This window comes from Oncorhynchus masou, chromosome 31, assembly GCF_036934945.1.
Source record: "Oncorhynchus masou masou isolate Uvic2021 chromosome 31, UVic_Omas_1.1, whole genome shotgun sequence".
NCBI lineage: Eukaryota > Metazoa > Chordata > Actinopteri > Salmoniformes > Salmonidae > Oncorhynchus > Oncorhynchus masou.
Genome location: NC_088242.1, coordinates 62,124,331 through 62,142,205, shown reverse-complemented (window position 1 = coordinate 62,142,205; position 17,875 = coordinate 62,124,331). Strand labels below are relative to the sequence as shown.

At 45.0% G+C, this 17,875-nt stretch overlaps 1 protein-coding gene across 1 annotated transcript in view; it reads left to right on the top strand.

The window, feature by feature from the left end:
* The window catches only part of LOC135524980 (zinc finger protein 469), a 154,026-nt gene extending 138,395 nt beyond the window's left edge, over positions 1-15,631 (top strand). The window contains exons 3-5 of the mRNA XM_064952785.1: positions 1,904-3,621; positions 4,189-6,193; positions 6,752-15,631. Of these exons, the coding sequence (XP_064808857.1) occupies positions 2,103-3,621; positions 4,189-6,193; positions 6,752-14,522 (11,295 nt within the window). The 5' untranslated portion in view covers positions 1,904-2,102 and the 3' untranslated portion in view covers positions 14,523-15,631. The remainder of the gene's footprint in view (positions 1-1,903; positions 3,622-4,188; positions 6,194-6,751) is intronic.
* Positions 15,632-17,875: the final 2,244 nt, after the last annotated feature.

Genomic DNA, 17,875 nt, shown 5'->3' with positions numbered 1-17,875 from the left:
CATACACAAACAACCTCAAGCACATGCACACATATACACACTCGTGTAGACACACACACACAGAGGAAAGGAACTAAAGCAGGTGTAGGTGTTAATGTGACCCCGGGCAGCTCCATAACAACATTATGTCTGAAGGCGAGGTCAAGCTTTTTCAAAACGCATCATATGATGATGTGGTTGCTGACACTTTGCTTCTTAATAGTCCAATGTCTTGAAAACTTGACTGCTAACATGCCCGAACAATTGGGACTGTATCAACAGTGGAATAATGAAAGAAACACCAAAAGATAGTTTTTGAGTGGATTTTACAGTTTACATGATCTTATTAAACTTTCTTTAGCCTCCCTTTAACCAATCATGTGCAACTAGTAATGTTACCTACTGGCTATTACAGCTGCTCTTACTTACTTATTTAGTGAAAGAAAGAATCTGTTAATGGCCAAAAATGTTTTACTGCCAGGCAAAATAACAGTTGGAATGTTCATCAAGAAGACCAGTGAACTACAGTATTTGAATGGGTAAATACCCACATTCATTGCCTTTTTCGTTGGTGTGTGATTATTTTCTCTCCCTGTCCCCAAATGATCCCTAAGTACAGAAAGCGCACGCGGTCAGTCACCATGGGTAGGTGTGTGACTTTTGCCAGCTGTCTATGGTACTCCGCTGGGGAGCAGGAGAGTCACAGACTTCCCCTAGGACAGGGTGGGGCACCCCTTCACAGTACACAAACGCAGCATTTTACTTACTCTCTCACTGAAATGTTGGTTTAGGTAGGGGGGAAGATGAGGGGGAGGATGATGAGATGTGGGGGCTTCTTTGCTAACAGGCCCAGAAATGACATTCTGCCGCTAACTTTGAGCTGCTTCTGGTCTAACCTCAAACGAAGGAGTGGAGGGCCAAAGTAAACCAGGATATAAGCAGTGTCTGGGATGCCTGAGGGAAAGGAAACAAACGTCCCCTGCCCTCCTCACTGTCTAAAGGCCTACTGACTAATCCCCTGATATTGCTCCATGAGCTAAACCTGCGTCCCTCCTCAACCGGCCAAACAGTCTAGCATTGTGTCGCTGTTCTTTTGGGCTTTTTCATGATGCACTCATTGGCAATGTCCAGCATTGAATCCTCTCCTTCCTCAGAACCCACAGTGTTCCTCAGAACAAGAGCACAATGTTTCACTAACATGGCCAGATGCATTTCGGCTCTTGCAATATGTTTTGTGTGTGACATACCTTTTGTGATAGTATTCCAGTCAGATCCACTCAGTAGACACTATCTGACGGTATGCACAGAGGCAAGCCTTGTCGATACAAGTATATTGATCTATTTCATAGCTATATGAGTTTTATATCTATTGACCATGACAGTGCACTGAGTGATTAGTTGAATTGCCGTTGTGGTTTTCAGATGTATCTGGACAACTTGAAATGGGTTTATAATGTGCCTGTATACTGTACAATGTGTCTTTGTGCCTTGTTTGGCAGTACTGAGGCAAAACTGTGGCAATGCTGCTCTCTCCTGGCAACAGCTGGGAAAGAGATTTTTACTGAATCACTCACCTCTCATCCTGCTCTGTATGTTTAGTAAAGCTAATATCCCTGCTGACTTGTGTACCTGTACTGTTCTTTGTTCTACAAATAGTTATGCAACTGTTCACACGAATGAATGAATGAATGAATTAATTAATTAATTAATTAATTAATTAATGAATGCTGGTCAATGATTGATTATTATTATTTTATTTATTCTGGAGGTAGCATTTTAGTATCCAACAACATACATTTATAGAAATGCATTTAGAAGGGCAATTGTCATGCTTTTTTAATGGAATGCAACTTGAACGAAAACAAAATGATGTAAAATATGTTTCAGAAATCTGACCCCCTCTTTCTCCTCTCTGTCTCTGCAGGACTCCCAGACGGTAAATTGACAGATTGGTGGTCCACGATGAGAGCGGAGAGATAATCGCGCAGAGAGCCGCCCTCCCATCCCTGCCGTTTGTGCCAATGGAAGCAGCGTATTGATCCATACTCCCAGACTCATCATGCCTCTGCCTCACAGATAGCATCTCTGAGGACCAGGCCTGCCCAGCAAGCCTCGCCTGCACCATGGCAGGAGAGACTCAGCACACGTACGCTGTCAAAAAGCTGGATGCTGAGTTCAAACTGCAGGATGAGGGTACTGCACTGGAGCAGTACAGTAGCAGTGAGAAAGCCACAAAAGAGTCTTCAGAGCACTTCTCAAGTTCGGACGTGGAGGAGAGGACAATCAGCAGAGGGGCCAAGTTTGTAGACAAGGACAGAGACTATACTCAGCAGCGCGAGGCTGTGATCCGACCTCAGCAGGCGGGGAAAATAGACTTCAAGTCACTGCAGAACAAGCCTAAGTTCGCCAGCAACAGGACGTGGCCCGGTGGCAAAGGCAGCCCCCAATCCCCCAGCGGAAAGAACCGGAACCGAGACAAGGGTAAGAGGTCAGGGAAGTCGGAGCGCGGTAACCCACAGCAGCTATACAGACTCAGCATCACCAACCCACGCTCTAACCCTACAATCGGAATCGCCTACCCACAGCAGAAGGTCTCGCCACCCAAGAAGCTGGAGGCCAGTCGAGGCCCTGTGTCGGGCAGCTACAGGTTCCACGTGCCCAGTATACCAGAGCGAGAGGCCGAGCTGCAGCAGGAGGAGCTCAACTACAGCCGCTGCTTTCAGGAGACCTCCTCCAATCTCACCTCCCCAAGCTATACCTCACAGGCACTGGGAACCACAGGTGGGTCATCCACCCACCAGCAGCCACCCCAGCAGCAGCAGCAACCAGGCCCAATGGAGAACAATAATAACACACAGCCAAGCGGCCAGCTGCTCTTCCCAGAATTTCAGTTGAGTGGCTCCAATGACTGGCAGTCTCCAGAGAGGACTTTTAATGGTTCTAATTATGGGATTTCCTCACAAAAATCCACAGTTCTCTCGGAGGTGAACAAGGCAAATGGCAGCTTTCTGCCATTTCAGTACGGATACCTCTTATTGGAAGACTCAAACCCAGACCCTTTTCCCTGTGATCAGAACCCCCAATCCCAGGACTATATAGACTCCTCTTTGACTCCTGCCCAGGTGACTCTTAACTCTTTTACCTTTCAGACATCTGGGGAGGGTCAGGAGGGGGTTCAGAATAACACTCAATTCAACAGTGACCAGCGACAGGACAGGTCTTCCTACCCCCATCCTCCACAGCCACCACAGTACCTGCAAGCACCACAAGGGGCCGCGTCCTCTATGCACTGCACCAGGGGCCTGAGTGAGGACTCAGCTAGTAGTGAGAGCTCTGGCTCTATCTCCCAGCAGTCAGATCAGGGTAAGAGTTCCCTGCCAGATAGCACGGACACTTTCGTCCAGGCAGACAATCGGGATGTAGCCCTTACTTCAGGGAGCAAGAGGAGTTGCCACCCCAAAGACAGTGCTGCCAGCCAGAGAACACACATTCAAGCCAGTGTACACCATGCCAGAAATATTGCACAAGGTCCAAACTCCCAAATGCACTTTTCAAACAAAGCCTACAACAGCAGCCCTCCACTCAATAGCATCCACATGAGCTCTGTGCCTTTTGACAAAAGCGTCAAACCCAAGCCCCATAGTAGGTTACCACACTCATGGGAGGGACCGAATAAGACCTTTTCACCAGCAGACCAAAACACTATGGCTTATTCTAATATGAATGACAAGTTTCAGAACCAGCCAGCCGTCGATCAAAGGCCAAACACATCCAAAAGCAGTAGGATGCCATGGCAGCAGATACGCCTAACTTCTGTCATGCCAAACCAAAACAGGATAGAGTTGTCTAGGCAACAAAGCAACCAAAAGCTCACTTTTTTGGTAGCACCCTCTGACTGGCAGGATGACACTAAATCACATAAGAATGGCTCACTGAAAAGCCCCAGCTCCTTCCAAAACAATAGACCTAGTGAAGGTCTATCAAACCCAAGGCAAGAGAGTGTCAAACAGGGCTGCAGTACAATACCACATTTTAAAGTTGAGACAAGTCACGCAAAGGTCTGTGAGTCCAAGAATAAGCCCATATATTTTGGAATGAACCAATCAGTACCTGGGGCATCATCAAGTACATATGGATATCCACCATTGCAGGTCCCACCAATGGGACTTATGATGGTGTCACCATATGACTCTCCCTCGCCCTCCCCAGTCCATAACCCAGCCTCTAGCAGCACATGTTCCTCACTCTCCCCAGCCTCAACAAGCCCTGTCAACCTCTCTGAGGACAGTCAGTTATCAAAGACTGGGCATCCCCCTCCATTTTATCACCAGCACCAACTGAAGGCACAAGGACCCACAGATCACCTCAGCACTAACTCTCACCATTTCCACTCAGACGCCTCCCGTAATCTGCCTTACGCCCCAGAGAGGGAAAAAGATGACATGATGAACTACCTGCAGAATAACGAACACCAAAAGCCTAGTATGGAAGGCAACAAGGGCTATATGGAGGGCTTTGGGGTGGAGCACCACCCCCCTCCACCACCATACTCTGCACATCAACTGTTAGCCACGTCTTTAGCCACGGCAAACCTTGACCAACTGGATGTGCTTCTCACGTGCAAGCAGTGTGATCAGAACTTCACTAACCTGGCCTCATTCCTTGGCCATAAGCAATACTGTGGACAGCATGCATTTTCACAGAAAGTGGATGACACCAGAACAACTCCAGGAAGTTCAACACAGTTTCACAATGACATGACAAAAGATCCATCCTCTGGGACCAGTTTATGTCAACGTGTCTCCATGCCAAGGTGTCCAACTGACCTTCACCTGTCTCTGCTGGGGCTCAATAAGAATGGAGAGCTGATGTCTGACAGCGAAACAAAAGGAGATTCTAAGGATGACCCCATGAAACTTAACCTGTTCACTGGGGCAGGTAACATTCCTGTCGCTCTTCCTGACCTGGAGATGGAGGATGCAAAATTAGATAGCCTAATCACTGAGGCTCTAAATGGACTGGGCTATCAGTCAGACAATGCAGAGATTGACAGCAGCTTCATTGATGCATTCACAGATGATGATCCCGCCACTGTCAAAGTATCGTCAAACAGGCAGACTCTGAAAACCAAAGACTCAATGGTCTTTGAGGGCAAAATCAAACAATCTACTGAAAATGATAGGTCTCTGACACAAGGAAAATATCTTTATGACTCAGACAAAGCGAGCCTTCAGACAGAAAACAACCACACAGTAAGCAAACTTGAGAAGACCACTCTGAATTTTGAGCAGGATGAGAAAATCAACATCAAAAAAGAACTCTCTCATATAAATTCAAGGATCGCCTCAGGGGAGAAACCGAGGGAGCAAGAAAATAAAGTGAAAGATATAAGAAAGCTGTGCAAGAGTGAAAAGGAAAACACTAACACTCCAAGGTTCCTCTTATCCAGCACATTTTCAGAACGTTGTGGAGTTCGAAGCCTCCGGGATAGCTCTTTGTTGAGTGGCTCAACCTCTTCCCAAGTCTCCTCGGCAAACAGGAGTTCCCCAACCCAGAGGACTACAGCAAGGGAGAATAAAAGGAAAAGGACCGGTGCCGGTACCTGGAGCAAAGAACTCATCCACAAAATAGTTCAACAGAAAAACAAGTTACACAAGCTCCATGTAAAAGGCACCAAAAACCTCCAATTCTCACTGGTGATGGAGAGATTGACGCCCACGGTGCCAAACCCTACATTTGGGGAGTATGACTATGTCTCAGACTCAGATGACGAGTCTGAGCCTGTGAAGACAGCAAGCCAAGGTCGCCTGAGCCAAAGCAGTCGCTGCAAGTACACCTACACAAAGGAGTGCAAATGGAGGGCTAGGAGCGACAGGGACAGTGCAGCATGGAGGCACGAGTCAAAAGAGTGCTTTGAGGTGAAGAAAGCTGAAGATGTCTCCTTGTCTCTAGAGAAACCTGGCTCTCACCAGAGACTTGGGAGGAGAGGCAGCAGGTCATCCACTAGCAGTGAAGTCAGCACGTCTGTGAGTATCTCCAGCGATGGCATCAACAGCCCCAAAAGCACTGACCGCACAGACTCAGACTGTGAGAAAAGGGTGGAGATCAAGAGGAAAGACTCTTCCGAGCAGAGAACCTACGAGCGATCTTCACAGAAGTTATGCAAAGAGTCTAGCACACAACTAGCACTGACATTCACCAAATCTACTCAGAGGTATAGCGCTGATAAGACTTTCCTCTCTACTAATAAAGACACGTCAATGGCCTTAAGTATCACTAACTCGAACATTGAAGATGTTGATCCAGTATCAGGGCTACTAAAGGTGGGGAGTGCAGTGAAAACCCTTGAGAAATGCAGAAGCACAGATGTGTCCTCAAGGGAGAAGGACGACTCATTTAGCAGAGAAACTGAAACAAAAGCAAGTTCAGACAAAAACACACCACTGAGGACAGCCGTCAAGATCTCCAAAGGGGAATCAATACATTTCCAGTCTATTAGTTCTGATCTCAAATCACATCAGCTTCAATCAGCACATCCTGCCATGAACAACATGGAAGCACATTCGTATAATAAATTCAAAAAAGATGAAACCATCTCAAAGGAAAAATCTATACACAAAAGACGGGATAGCGTGGGATGTCAATCTACACAGCCGCATTCAAAGCTATCAGACATTTCTATGTTTGACAAACACAATGAGAGTGTCTATCCAATGAAAGATCCAATGACTTTCACTAATGACTTAGTCCCCAAGTCCACACCTCTTTGCAGTGCACTCATGGACGAAGTGTGCCTGTCTCCAATTGAACTTCAGGAGCCTCTGACACAGAAAGATACATCAGATCTGATCCCATACCCCCTAGAGCAGGACCAGAGTCTTATGAAGTCTCCTCTCTCATTTGACACATCGTCAATGTTCGGGGACCTCTCAGTGGCAGGATTTGAAAATGGCCTCTACACTGACATTCCATTGCACAAAGAAGGTTTCAACTCCTTAAATACCACCAATGACAAAAAGGAGGTGTTTAGCGCATCATCCTTTCTTTCTCCTTTCTTGGATCAGAGGGACTGGGGCCTTATGGTCGATGTCAGCCCCATGTTACCGGATGACATATCCCAATACAAAGACGGCTCTGATAAATTAAATGAAAAGAAATCAGATTACAATCATGTTCCTTTGTCTCTGCCAGACAAAATAATAGACTACAGTACAAATCTCAACAGCTGTGCGTCAGAAGATGAGCTAGAGATAAAGAGGATTGTGACCGAGTTGGAAAATCAGCTCCAGACAGCCAAGCTGAGTCCACCACTGCTTACTGAGGAGTCCCCAAAGCAGCTGAAGATGAGCAAATTCTCCCCTCTGCGTCTGGACGACGAATCTGAGAATGAAGACACTGGTCTAGATATGGGCTGCCCTGTGCAAAGCATGGCGCTGGCAGTGTCAATAATGCCATCTGACCCACATTCAGAGTCCTTTGCTGAGCATAGTCTACCATGGTCCAGTCCATTTGAGTTTGAGTTGATGGAGGGACAGCATACTCCAACCCATGACGAACCCATTGTCCTTGAACAATTTAGCAAGAAGGATGATCGTGAACACAGTATGACAACTACAACCTCAAATACAGAGAAAGTGAAAGAGCAACTGAAACAGGAGGACCACAGAGATGAAGACATGGATGTTGACAAGAGAACTGACATAGAGAAATCTGAGGAGATTCTAGAGAGTAAGACCTATGCCGAAAACCTGATGAAAAGCCTGGAAGTGATATCAGATTCCATTTTCAAAAATGATCCCATAACACCTGAAGAGGAGGAGCCAAACCTCACCTCACGTAAGAGCCCAGCACACTTACACAGTGAAAGCCAAACTCCATCTGCTGATGCAGCTGAAGGTGGAGATCATGATGAAATGGTGATTCCTGATGACGTGAATATTAAATCCACACACTTCAGGTCACAGCCTCCTCTCTCTAAAAAAACAGAGCTCCCATCTGATGTAATAAAAGAGATTGTTTCACTCCAGCCAACTGAGTCTCTACCTAACGACGATAGTGGGTCAGAATTCAAAGACATCCCAATCATGAGCAATGTCACTGAAGACAATAGTGTTATAGAAACGGATTATTGCTCAAACACTGAAATGGATAATCAACCAATGGCTGAGGAGACCTATGAGAATCAGAAGCTAGAGGACTATGGGGATGAAATCCTTGAAGCCAAAAGTGCCCTCCCTGATCATACAGAGCGTCTAGATACTACCATTGATGAGCATACAGAGCTTCTAAAGACTTCCATTGATGAGCATACAGAGCTTCTAGATACTACCGTTGATGAGCATACAAAGCTTTTAGATACTTCCATTGATGAGCATACAGAGCTTCTAGATACTACCGTTGATGAGCATACAGAGCTTCTAGATACTACCATTGACGAGCATCCAGGGCTTCTAAATACTTCCATTGACGAGCACACAGAGCTTCTAGATACTTCCACTGATGAACATACAGAGCTTCTAGATACTACCATTGATGTGCAAGCAGAGCTTCTAGATAGCACCATTGTTGAGCATACAGAGCTTCTAGATACTTCCATTGATGAGCATCAGGAGCCAGTGGAGGACATCAGTCTCAATGCTAAGTCTGTGAGCCAGCCCTCGAATGGGTCCAACCGAGCAGACCAGGAAATGGATGTCAACTTGGATAATAAACCTGAAGAGGTAGAAAATGCATCTGAGGAACAATCCATATACGTCCAAAGTCACTGTAAGAGTGTATGTTCCTCACCATCTGCAAATGAACAGACGGAGGACAGTTCAACATGTGTAATGAAGGAAGACAACATTGATTCCAAAAGTACAATACAGAACCAAGTGATAAGTCATACAGTTTCTCTGAGGTGTAGCTCCCCCATGAATGATAATACCAATCAATCAACCCATGTCTTCATGGAGACTGTCGCAGTTAAGCCTTGCAGTCCACTGTTGATGGAAACCAATACAGAACATCCTAGCCACACATCACCCTTTTCCAACATTGACTCAGATGATGAAAGCACCATGTTGGTCATTGCTGAGTGTGACAGTGACCTTGACAGTGATGCACACATGGAACATACACCTGAGGACAAAGAAACAGAAATGAAACCTGGATGTGAGGCTAACCATAGACAAAGAGAAACGATTCCAGAAGTTGAAAACATCCAGGAACAAGTTCCCTTACATCTCATGGCATCTCCCCAGCACTCACCATGCAAAGAGGATTTGCAGATGGACGAAAGGCTGGATATTATTCCAGAGGATGCTCCTCCATCCAGTCCTGTTCTACCAGCTTCTCCACACACACCTGTGGACAACTCTAACACACAAGAACAAGAACATCCACAGCCAATCACATGCAATAATATAGATACTATCCCAGCATCAATCCAATCTCCCAAGGAAGAAAATTGTAATGACATAAATGCCAAAGAAGCATTGCATATTGATGACTCATTGACCAGAAGAGCTGAGATGGAGTACTCTTTAGTAAGTCCTCCTCAACTGGACTTGGGAATCACAGACAGTAAAATATGTAGCACTGACGCCTGCATTCCTTCCCCGCTACCCTTGACCATTGCAACAGAGGAATCTGAGGCAATGGAGGCCCTTACGAAGAGAGTCTCTGTATCACTGTATGATTTCAAATTAAGCCCACTAAACTACAATTACATTCCAGATGAGCCTCCACAACTGAGTCAGTTCGATTACACTCCTATCTCCCCAGCCAATGTGGATGAGGAGGAACCAGCCTTCAAGCAGAGCCCCAAGGACGACTGTGAACCTTGTGATCGCAGTGATGACGCGACATTGACATCAGACAAAAGACTGTGTGACATAGAGACAGAGGTACCTATGAGTCCAGACCATACAGCCAAGCTAAGTCCACCAGATGAATCTTTGAACAAGAGCAACATCCAAAATGACATAAAATGTCCATCCATTTTACTGGGTCTTCCTTCTCAGAGCACTGCTCCGTCCACTGGCGATTTGGACATTTGCCCGGCTCCCCTTCAAACGATTGATTATTTGGACTTACATGTTGACTTGCTGAAGAGAGTGGATCCAGAGGCCCTGGATATGTATAAGGTCCCTAGTGAGCTGAACACCCTTGCTTTTATAAAGGACATCTCAGATAATCAGCACACGCCCAAACCACTGATCATCTGTGAGAATGAGCCAACCTCATTACCATCAGACCAAACAGAATCACTAACAGTTGAGGAAGGTCAGTGCTCAGTAACCCACCAGCAAGAGGAAGAAACCACCCAGAAAAAGATACATCTGTGTGAGATATGCTCAATGTGTTTCCGGACAGTGCCAGGATTGAAGAGACACAAGGCCATGAAACATTTGATCAGGACTGAAAGAAGCCCAATTTTGGAAAATGCAAATCATCAAGGGAGTCTACACAGTTACCAAACATCCCAGTCTATAGAAACAGGAAATAAAAAGGATCTAGAGCTCCTGGTTCCACACACCTGTTTGCAAACAGAAAGCAATGAGGCTTCTGAGAATCACTGTCCTGTGACAAGTAATAGCTCCTTCGTAACCAAACAAGGAGAAACTAATTTTATCCTGGAGAACATCGCAAGTGAAACAAATATGGCAGTGCCAGCTGATGACATAGTCCATCAAATGCCTCCTCAGTTTACAAAAGCGAAGAAAATCTACAAAACACGGAAGAACAGAAACAAGGAAGTGAATGTGAAGCCGGACCCATTCTCTGACGAGCTTCTCAATATATTGAAAACAGACATATTACAGGCTATTACTCCTGAATTCCAAACCCAGGTAAAGCAAGGATGCTGCAAGTCACCAGAGAAACAAGACATAATCCATTATCTTGTTAACCACAAAGTTACAGAGCAGGAGGAAGTCCCGTTTACTGTAACAAGTAACAGTGGCATTGAACAGATGCCAATGTCTCCAATGGAGCTTACAAATCTGGCTATGGTCTTGACTCAAAGCAACAATGATACAGAAGAGGTGAAAAGCACAAATCTGCCAGAGATCATCAATGGAGTAGCGGAAGTTAGTATGGGAGTATCTGTCAGTAAGGATATTAGTAGAGAGTATGATATGTCTAGAGAGAATTTGCATGACACAAAAGAGGCATGTGAGCAACAAACTAAAGATGAGAGTAATGCCAAAGAGATACTGGGAGAGGTTGCAGTAAAGATTGAATGTGAGAAAAACAGTGGCCCGACAGATGAGGTGGATAATATCTCCTGTTTTAAATCTTCTCTTGCAAGCCCTCCTAGACTAAGTGCTGACTTGAATGCTTTTCTTGATGAAAGCACATTCTCCCAGTTATTCCCCACTAGAAATGAGGAACTGAAAAGGAAAAAATTTGCAAAGGTTTACGGTAAGAAGAACAAGAAGCAGAAACTATCAACCGATTCACCGTTAGTTCAAGACCATCCTCCTCCTGACCTATATCTCAAAAAGAAAGATGACGATACAGAAAATCAGATAGACCAAACATTTGTCAGCAATCAAAATGACCCTTGTGAATATGAAACAATATCCATTGACGATGCTATCATGTTGAACATGTGTCATAATAGCACATTAAAGAGTGATTCCAAAAAAGTATGTACCATGAAAGGAGACACAACAGACCACAAAGACAATCATGAGAATGGTGTGGACCATGGCAGTGACTTCCTATGCCAACCTGAGAGCACTATCGACAAAGCATCATTGGCATGGAGTGCCTTCAACGACTCTGTTACAGATACTGTGATCTCCTCTGACCAAAATCCCTGTAAAGCAGAAGCCCCAATACCACCATGTCCACTTCCTATTATAGCCTCTTCTGCACCTTATCCTGGAGAGCCATTTGCTACAGACAACGTGTCTCCTTTCCACAGCATTGACATCCCAAACCTCAATACCACATTCCAGCTACCAGAAATTCAATTATTTGACTCCAACAAGGACATCCCATTAGAAAGACCCATTGTCACTGATTATGCGGAGACCAGAGACACTGCAAAGGCCAAGAAGCTCACAGAACACAGGGGAAGGAAACGACAAGAGGGCAGCGTGAAGATCAAGGACAAACAGTACAAGTGCAAGGTGTGCTTCACCTGGTTCCTTACCCTGGGGGAGCTCAACTTCCACAAGTTATCCCACAACCCCTCTCCACCTCCCACCTGCTACATGTGCGTCCAGCGCAAGTTCAGCTCCCGGGAGCAGCTGAGGGACCACCTGAGGGAAAAACACGCCAAGAACAAGGCCGGCATCTGGACCTGTGGCATGTGCCTGAAGGAGATATCAGACGTGTGGATGTACAATGAGCACTTACGGGAGCATGCCACGCAGTTTGCCCGCAAGGGCCAGTCACACAGCGCTATCCTGGGGAGTCTGCCAGGCTCTGGCATGCAGGAGTCAGCCGTGAAGAACTTCATCACCTCCATCATGCAGCGCCGCCCCAGCAAGGCCAGCAGAGACACCAGTAAGGTCTCCAACAAGGAGAAACTAGCCGTAGTAGAAAACACAGAGCAGGTGAAAACTACAGAGGTAGGTCAGCCCAAAGTTGTCAAGCCTAAAGGGAACAGTGAAAAAGTGGGGAAACCGAGCGCGCTGACACCAGTTGAGGTTCTGCACAATACAGAGCCAGTGCCAAAGAATGTGGAGATGCACCCCAACTGTAAAGACCCCTCGAGAGACTGCCACCACTGTGGCAAGCAGTTCCCCAAACCCTTCAAGCTTCAGAGGCATCTGGTTGTGCACAACTTAAATAAGATTTTTCTGTGCCACAAATGCCCAGTAACCTACCAGGAGCCACAGGAACTAAAATATCATCTGAAGAATGAGCATGAGGAGGTGGATGAGCTTGACTCAAAGCATACCACCCTCTACACCTGTGAGCTGTGTGCAGATGTCATGCATGTGATCAAGAAATCTTTCATCTGCAGCACCTGTAACTACACCTTCTCTAAGAAAGAGCAGTTTGACCGACACATGGAAAAGCACTTATCAGGAGGGAATAAGATCTTCAAGTTTAGAGGCGTTCTCAGACCTATCAAGACATCTCCCTCCAAAGAGAACGATGAGTGTGAATTGCCAGCAAACAAAAAGAGAAAAATCCTTACTGACATTCTACAAGAGAACAGCTCTGACAGTGGCATCGCCAGCATAGCCTCACTGCACTTACATAAGAGTGCTGAGATGCCAGTTCTGAAACTCTCTGTACACACAACAGAGGACTTTACACAGACCAGTGCAGGTGAATATCATACTGAAAATTATGCCAGTGTGAAGACAGAGGACATGGCTGAGGAATACTCTGACATGCTGGTAGAGCTGGAGCATTGTACGTTTCACCTGGGCTCGGAAGGTCTCTCAACTGCTACACCCAAAACAGAGGACATTGATCCCAGTCCTTCACCTAAGCTGCCTGTTAGAGACATTGGTGAGGCCGATGGCAAGTCATTCACAGAGCCATGTGATGTGAAGGAAGAGCATGATCCACTTGCGAGCAGTATAGCTGAAAAGGAAAAGGAGTGCTTTGCCAATGCTAAGCAGAGCACTCCTGTGAGCAGCATACAGACTACCACAGCAGAAGCTGAAAAGAAGACACAGAGGACAGATTCCATGGCATCGGATGAGGAGTTGTACGTTAGTTTCCGCGAAAACCTGATCAACAGCTCAATGACACCCGATACACATGATATCCACCGTCCTCCTACAAAGCACAAATCATCTACCGTTGTGATGGACCAAATGAGGGAGGGTGACCTGGGGCAACAGACAACCAGCCGTCACAGCCATGACAACAAGCAGAATGACAAAACCTCCACACCCAAGCCCAGTGAAAACACTAAACACAGCTCCAACAATAGCCCCAGGGCCATGGAGTCAACACCAGTCCACCACACTAAGATCACTTCCCAGGGCCCGGCATCCAATGAGGACAAAGACTCTGTGAGAAGAGAACAGAAGAAGAGGAAAGAGATGAGGACACCTCACAGTTTACAGAGGGTCTCCTCGTCTGCCACACGGGAGAACCTTGCTGCCGACGTCAAGACCAAAAATAAGCTCCGTCCCAGCAAGTGCGAGAGTCCGGCAGTTCCCAGGAAATCAGACAGCCCCAGCGAATACCCGGTGCTCTCTTCCGTTAGAGATGATGTGGTCAGCAACAAAATAGTCTCCAAGCACAAAACATCAGGGAGTCTAGGCCTTCAAGCAAAGAGAAGCTCCCTCGATAACTGCACGCCAAGGAAAGCAGAGATGGCGCATCATATTAATGGGGATTACAAATCCAAAAAAGGGCCTCTTGGACGGCCTCTCCATTACCCAGTTTCTAAAGTGTCAGCGCTTCCTATGAACAATTCCTTGAATAAGTCTAGGCCAAAGACAGGGGTGAGGTCCATGGAGAGCCACTCCTATAGGACAGCAGAGTCGCAGAACAACCTCCTGAGCCAGCTGTTTGGCCAAAAGCTCACCAGTTTTAAGATTCCTTTGAGGAAGGACACTTCAGAACCAATAAACTGACTGTGGGAAGGATCTGTGGGATAGAAAACAAAGAGACTGAATAGTTGTTCACGTTATTGATGATCAAGACAATTCATGACCATGAATGAGATTGCATGGCTCTCTGTGAAATGTTTGTCTAAATACTTATGTTGTCACTTTATGTCTTCTTCTCTTGTGAGGAATAATGGCAGAGATCATTTTATTAATCTAGAATGAAAATGCTAGTAGGGCAAATCATTGACTAATTCCTGCTATTCTTAGGTTGAACATTATCTTTTTCAGAGACTATATTTCATTTAAAAAATTCAAAAAGAATACTTGAAAATAAAACAGATTTTTCTTCTTTTATTTCTTTTCTTTTTTTTACAGCTAATGCATGTCAGTTTCACAATCAAAAAGTGTTCATAGAGAATATAGCTTTTTTTAATGCAACAGGACCAAATCTCATCCCAACAGACTTGGACTATGTCAGTGCACCTTTTGTATATGCTTCTCCAAAAATTAGTCTTTTTGTATTTTTACCTTACTGTACTTCATTGACATTCATTATATTAGCTTTTGTATAAACATTGATTGGTGCTATGTTATTCTTTATTGTAATGTGAACGCCAATGTCCTCAAACTGAAGGGAACATGAGATCTGTAGCAGTTGCATTCATCCAACCGTTTGTGCTGGTTCTCTGTAGTTTCTTTAAAAAAATGGTTTTTAAAAAAAAAAGAAAAGAAAAAAGACTGTGTAAAACCTCCTCCAACAAAGTATTCATCTGTACATCCTTAGGAAAGAAAATTAGGAAAGCTTGCATCTGTACAAACTCTAGGTGCATCCAAGGACTATTCACAGTCCTGAGACCTGTTTTAGGAGCTCCTCCCATGCACTGATATTACCACACAAAACACACACTCAGTCCTCCGTGTCTGTCCTCCAACTGTTTAATTATGAATATTATTTACTAAGACAAAAAAGGTGCTTTATCTTGTTTATATGTATCTTATATTGTATTATATTATAGGTAGAAGATTTCCTGGTGCAATGCTCAATGTCAAAGTTTTATTTTAATAATGTGCAACAGAATCAGAGAGAGAGAGAGAAAGAGAGAGAGAGAGAGAGAGAGAGAGAGAGAGAGAGAGAGAGAGAGAGAGAGAGAAAAAATACATGGAAATGCAATGCCTCTTGTATTGTAAAGTGGTTCACTTAGTGCCTCTTTTAAAGTTGGTTATTAAAAATATGCATTGGTTTCTCCGTGCTTGTTTCTTCCTTTTGTTTATGGCATCTTCTGCAAATGTTCCAACATCCATCCCTGCAGACCCCCGCTGTCACCACAGCATCATAAATTGAAAAACGGTGAAGGCCGTTTGTGCCTGGAAGCAAAAAGAGGTGCACCGACAACCATAACAGCCTCTGACTCACTCTTCTCTGAACACTTCAATGAGCTGCTAACTCATTATCTGAAGGAAGAGCACAAATGTAGCCTTACTACAGGGAACATGAAACCAGAAGCAGGAAACATTCATCAAACCATATGTACCAGGCATATGGGACATTGTAAAGCAGGCCAACTAGGACTGGAACACTTCCATTTTTTCTCTCTCCTCGTGCTGCCTTCATGAAGCTCTTTCACCGTGTGTTAAGTGGCTTCTATCCCTACATAAGCCCAAGCTGACATCATATAGGAATAAAAAGCCATAGGACACAGCGGCAGATAGAGACACAGGGGGTGGGGCTGGGTGGAGGGGGGGGTCTCCGTCCTCCTCACGTCATCCACGGAATGACCCAGCAACCTGAGAGTGTCGAGGGAACGAGAAAAGAGACGGATGATAGATGGTGGGAGGGAAGGTAGACAGACAAGAAGAGAAGTGAGAGGTTATTTTCTCATTCAAGGACCTCAGAGCTCAAAGAGGACAGCTTCTGGGGAACACAATAGACATGCTTCTGAGTGTTATAAAGAGGCTGTGGTTCTCTCACACACCATTGTTGTGTCCCGGAGGAGAATGTGATGACTTTACCGTGATAGAGTCAGGAAGGTCAGTGTGTTTAGATGGATTGCATTCCATTGTTTGCGTATGTGTCCCTGTTGTATGTGGAGTGTTACATTCATCCAATGGGATTCTCAGTAGGTCCAGTGCTCCACTCAGCATGCCTCCTTCACTTTGCAAGTGGTCCATTCAAAACACAACAAGAAACTCTAGCCTATCCCATCCTCTCATTTGGACACGTTGGTTCATTGGTCAATCGCAAGTCTACATTTTATGTGGTGAATTTATATTGCAATACCATCCAATTATTTTGGCCATTATTTCATTAAAAGCCTGCAAAGTCAGGATGCCAAGTAGTTCGTTCTCTATGTGTAGGTGCATCAAAAGGTTAATAAGAAATCATCCACACCAAAACATGAATCATATCCCGTGTCAAAATTATGCACACGACTTCAGCAGAACACGTGTGCCATATGAATCACGTAATAGGACCGTTGAAAATGCAAGGAAATGTGTTTGTCAAATTAAGCTGTCAAAATTGTGACATGGGCACACTGACATGCATCATACTCGGCTGTTATTTTTGGTAGTCTGTGTTTAGTTCAGTGACATTCTAATACAAAAACTCTGTACATGCTATGTACAAAACCATTTGAACACCTGCTCTTTCCATGACAGACGGACCAGGTGAATACAGGTAAAAGTGATGGTCCCTTATTGATGTCACTTGTTAAATCCACTTCAATCAGTGTAGATGAAGGGGAGGAGACAAGTTAAATAAAAAAAAATTAAGCCTTGAGACAATTGAGACATGGATTGTGTATGTGTGCCATTCAGAGGGTGAATGGACAAGACAAAAGATTTAAGTGCCTTTGAACAGGGTATGGTAGTAGGTGCCAGGCGTAGTGTTATGTGTGTCAAGAACTGCAAAGCTGCTGGGTTTTTCACACTCAAAAGTTTCCCTTGTGTATCAAGAATGGTCCACCACCCAAAGGACATCCCGCCAACTTGACACAACTGTGGGAAGCATTGGAGTCAAAATGAGCCAGCATCCCTGTGGAATGCTTTCGACACCTTGTAGAGTCCAGGCTGTTCTGAGGGAAAAAGGGGGTGCAACTCAATATTAGGAAGGTGTTCCTAACATTTTGTACAATCAGTGTATGAATCAACTTCAAATGTGTTCCTAATGTTTTGTACACTCAGTGTACTTATTGACTATATTACCTTAATGATGTCCTTAGATTGATTGGACTCATTCGGCATCTACAGGTGTCCTCCGTTGCTTCTGGTCAGCAACTGTGGGTCGATGAACACACAATTAAACAAGGAAACCAAGTAGCCTACTTTTCATCACAATCTAGCCTAGAAACGTGTCAAATAGAATGTGTGAGCGCCGC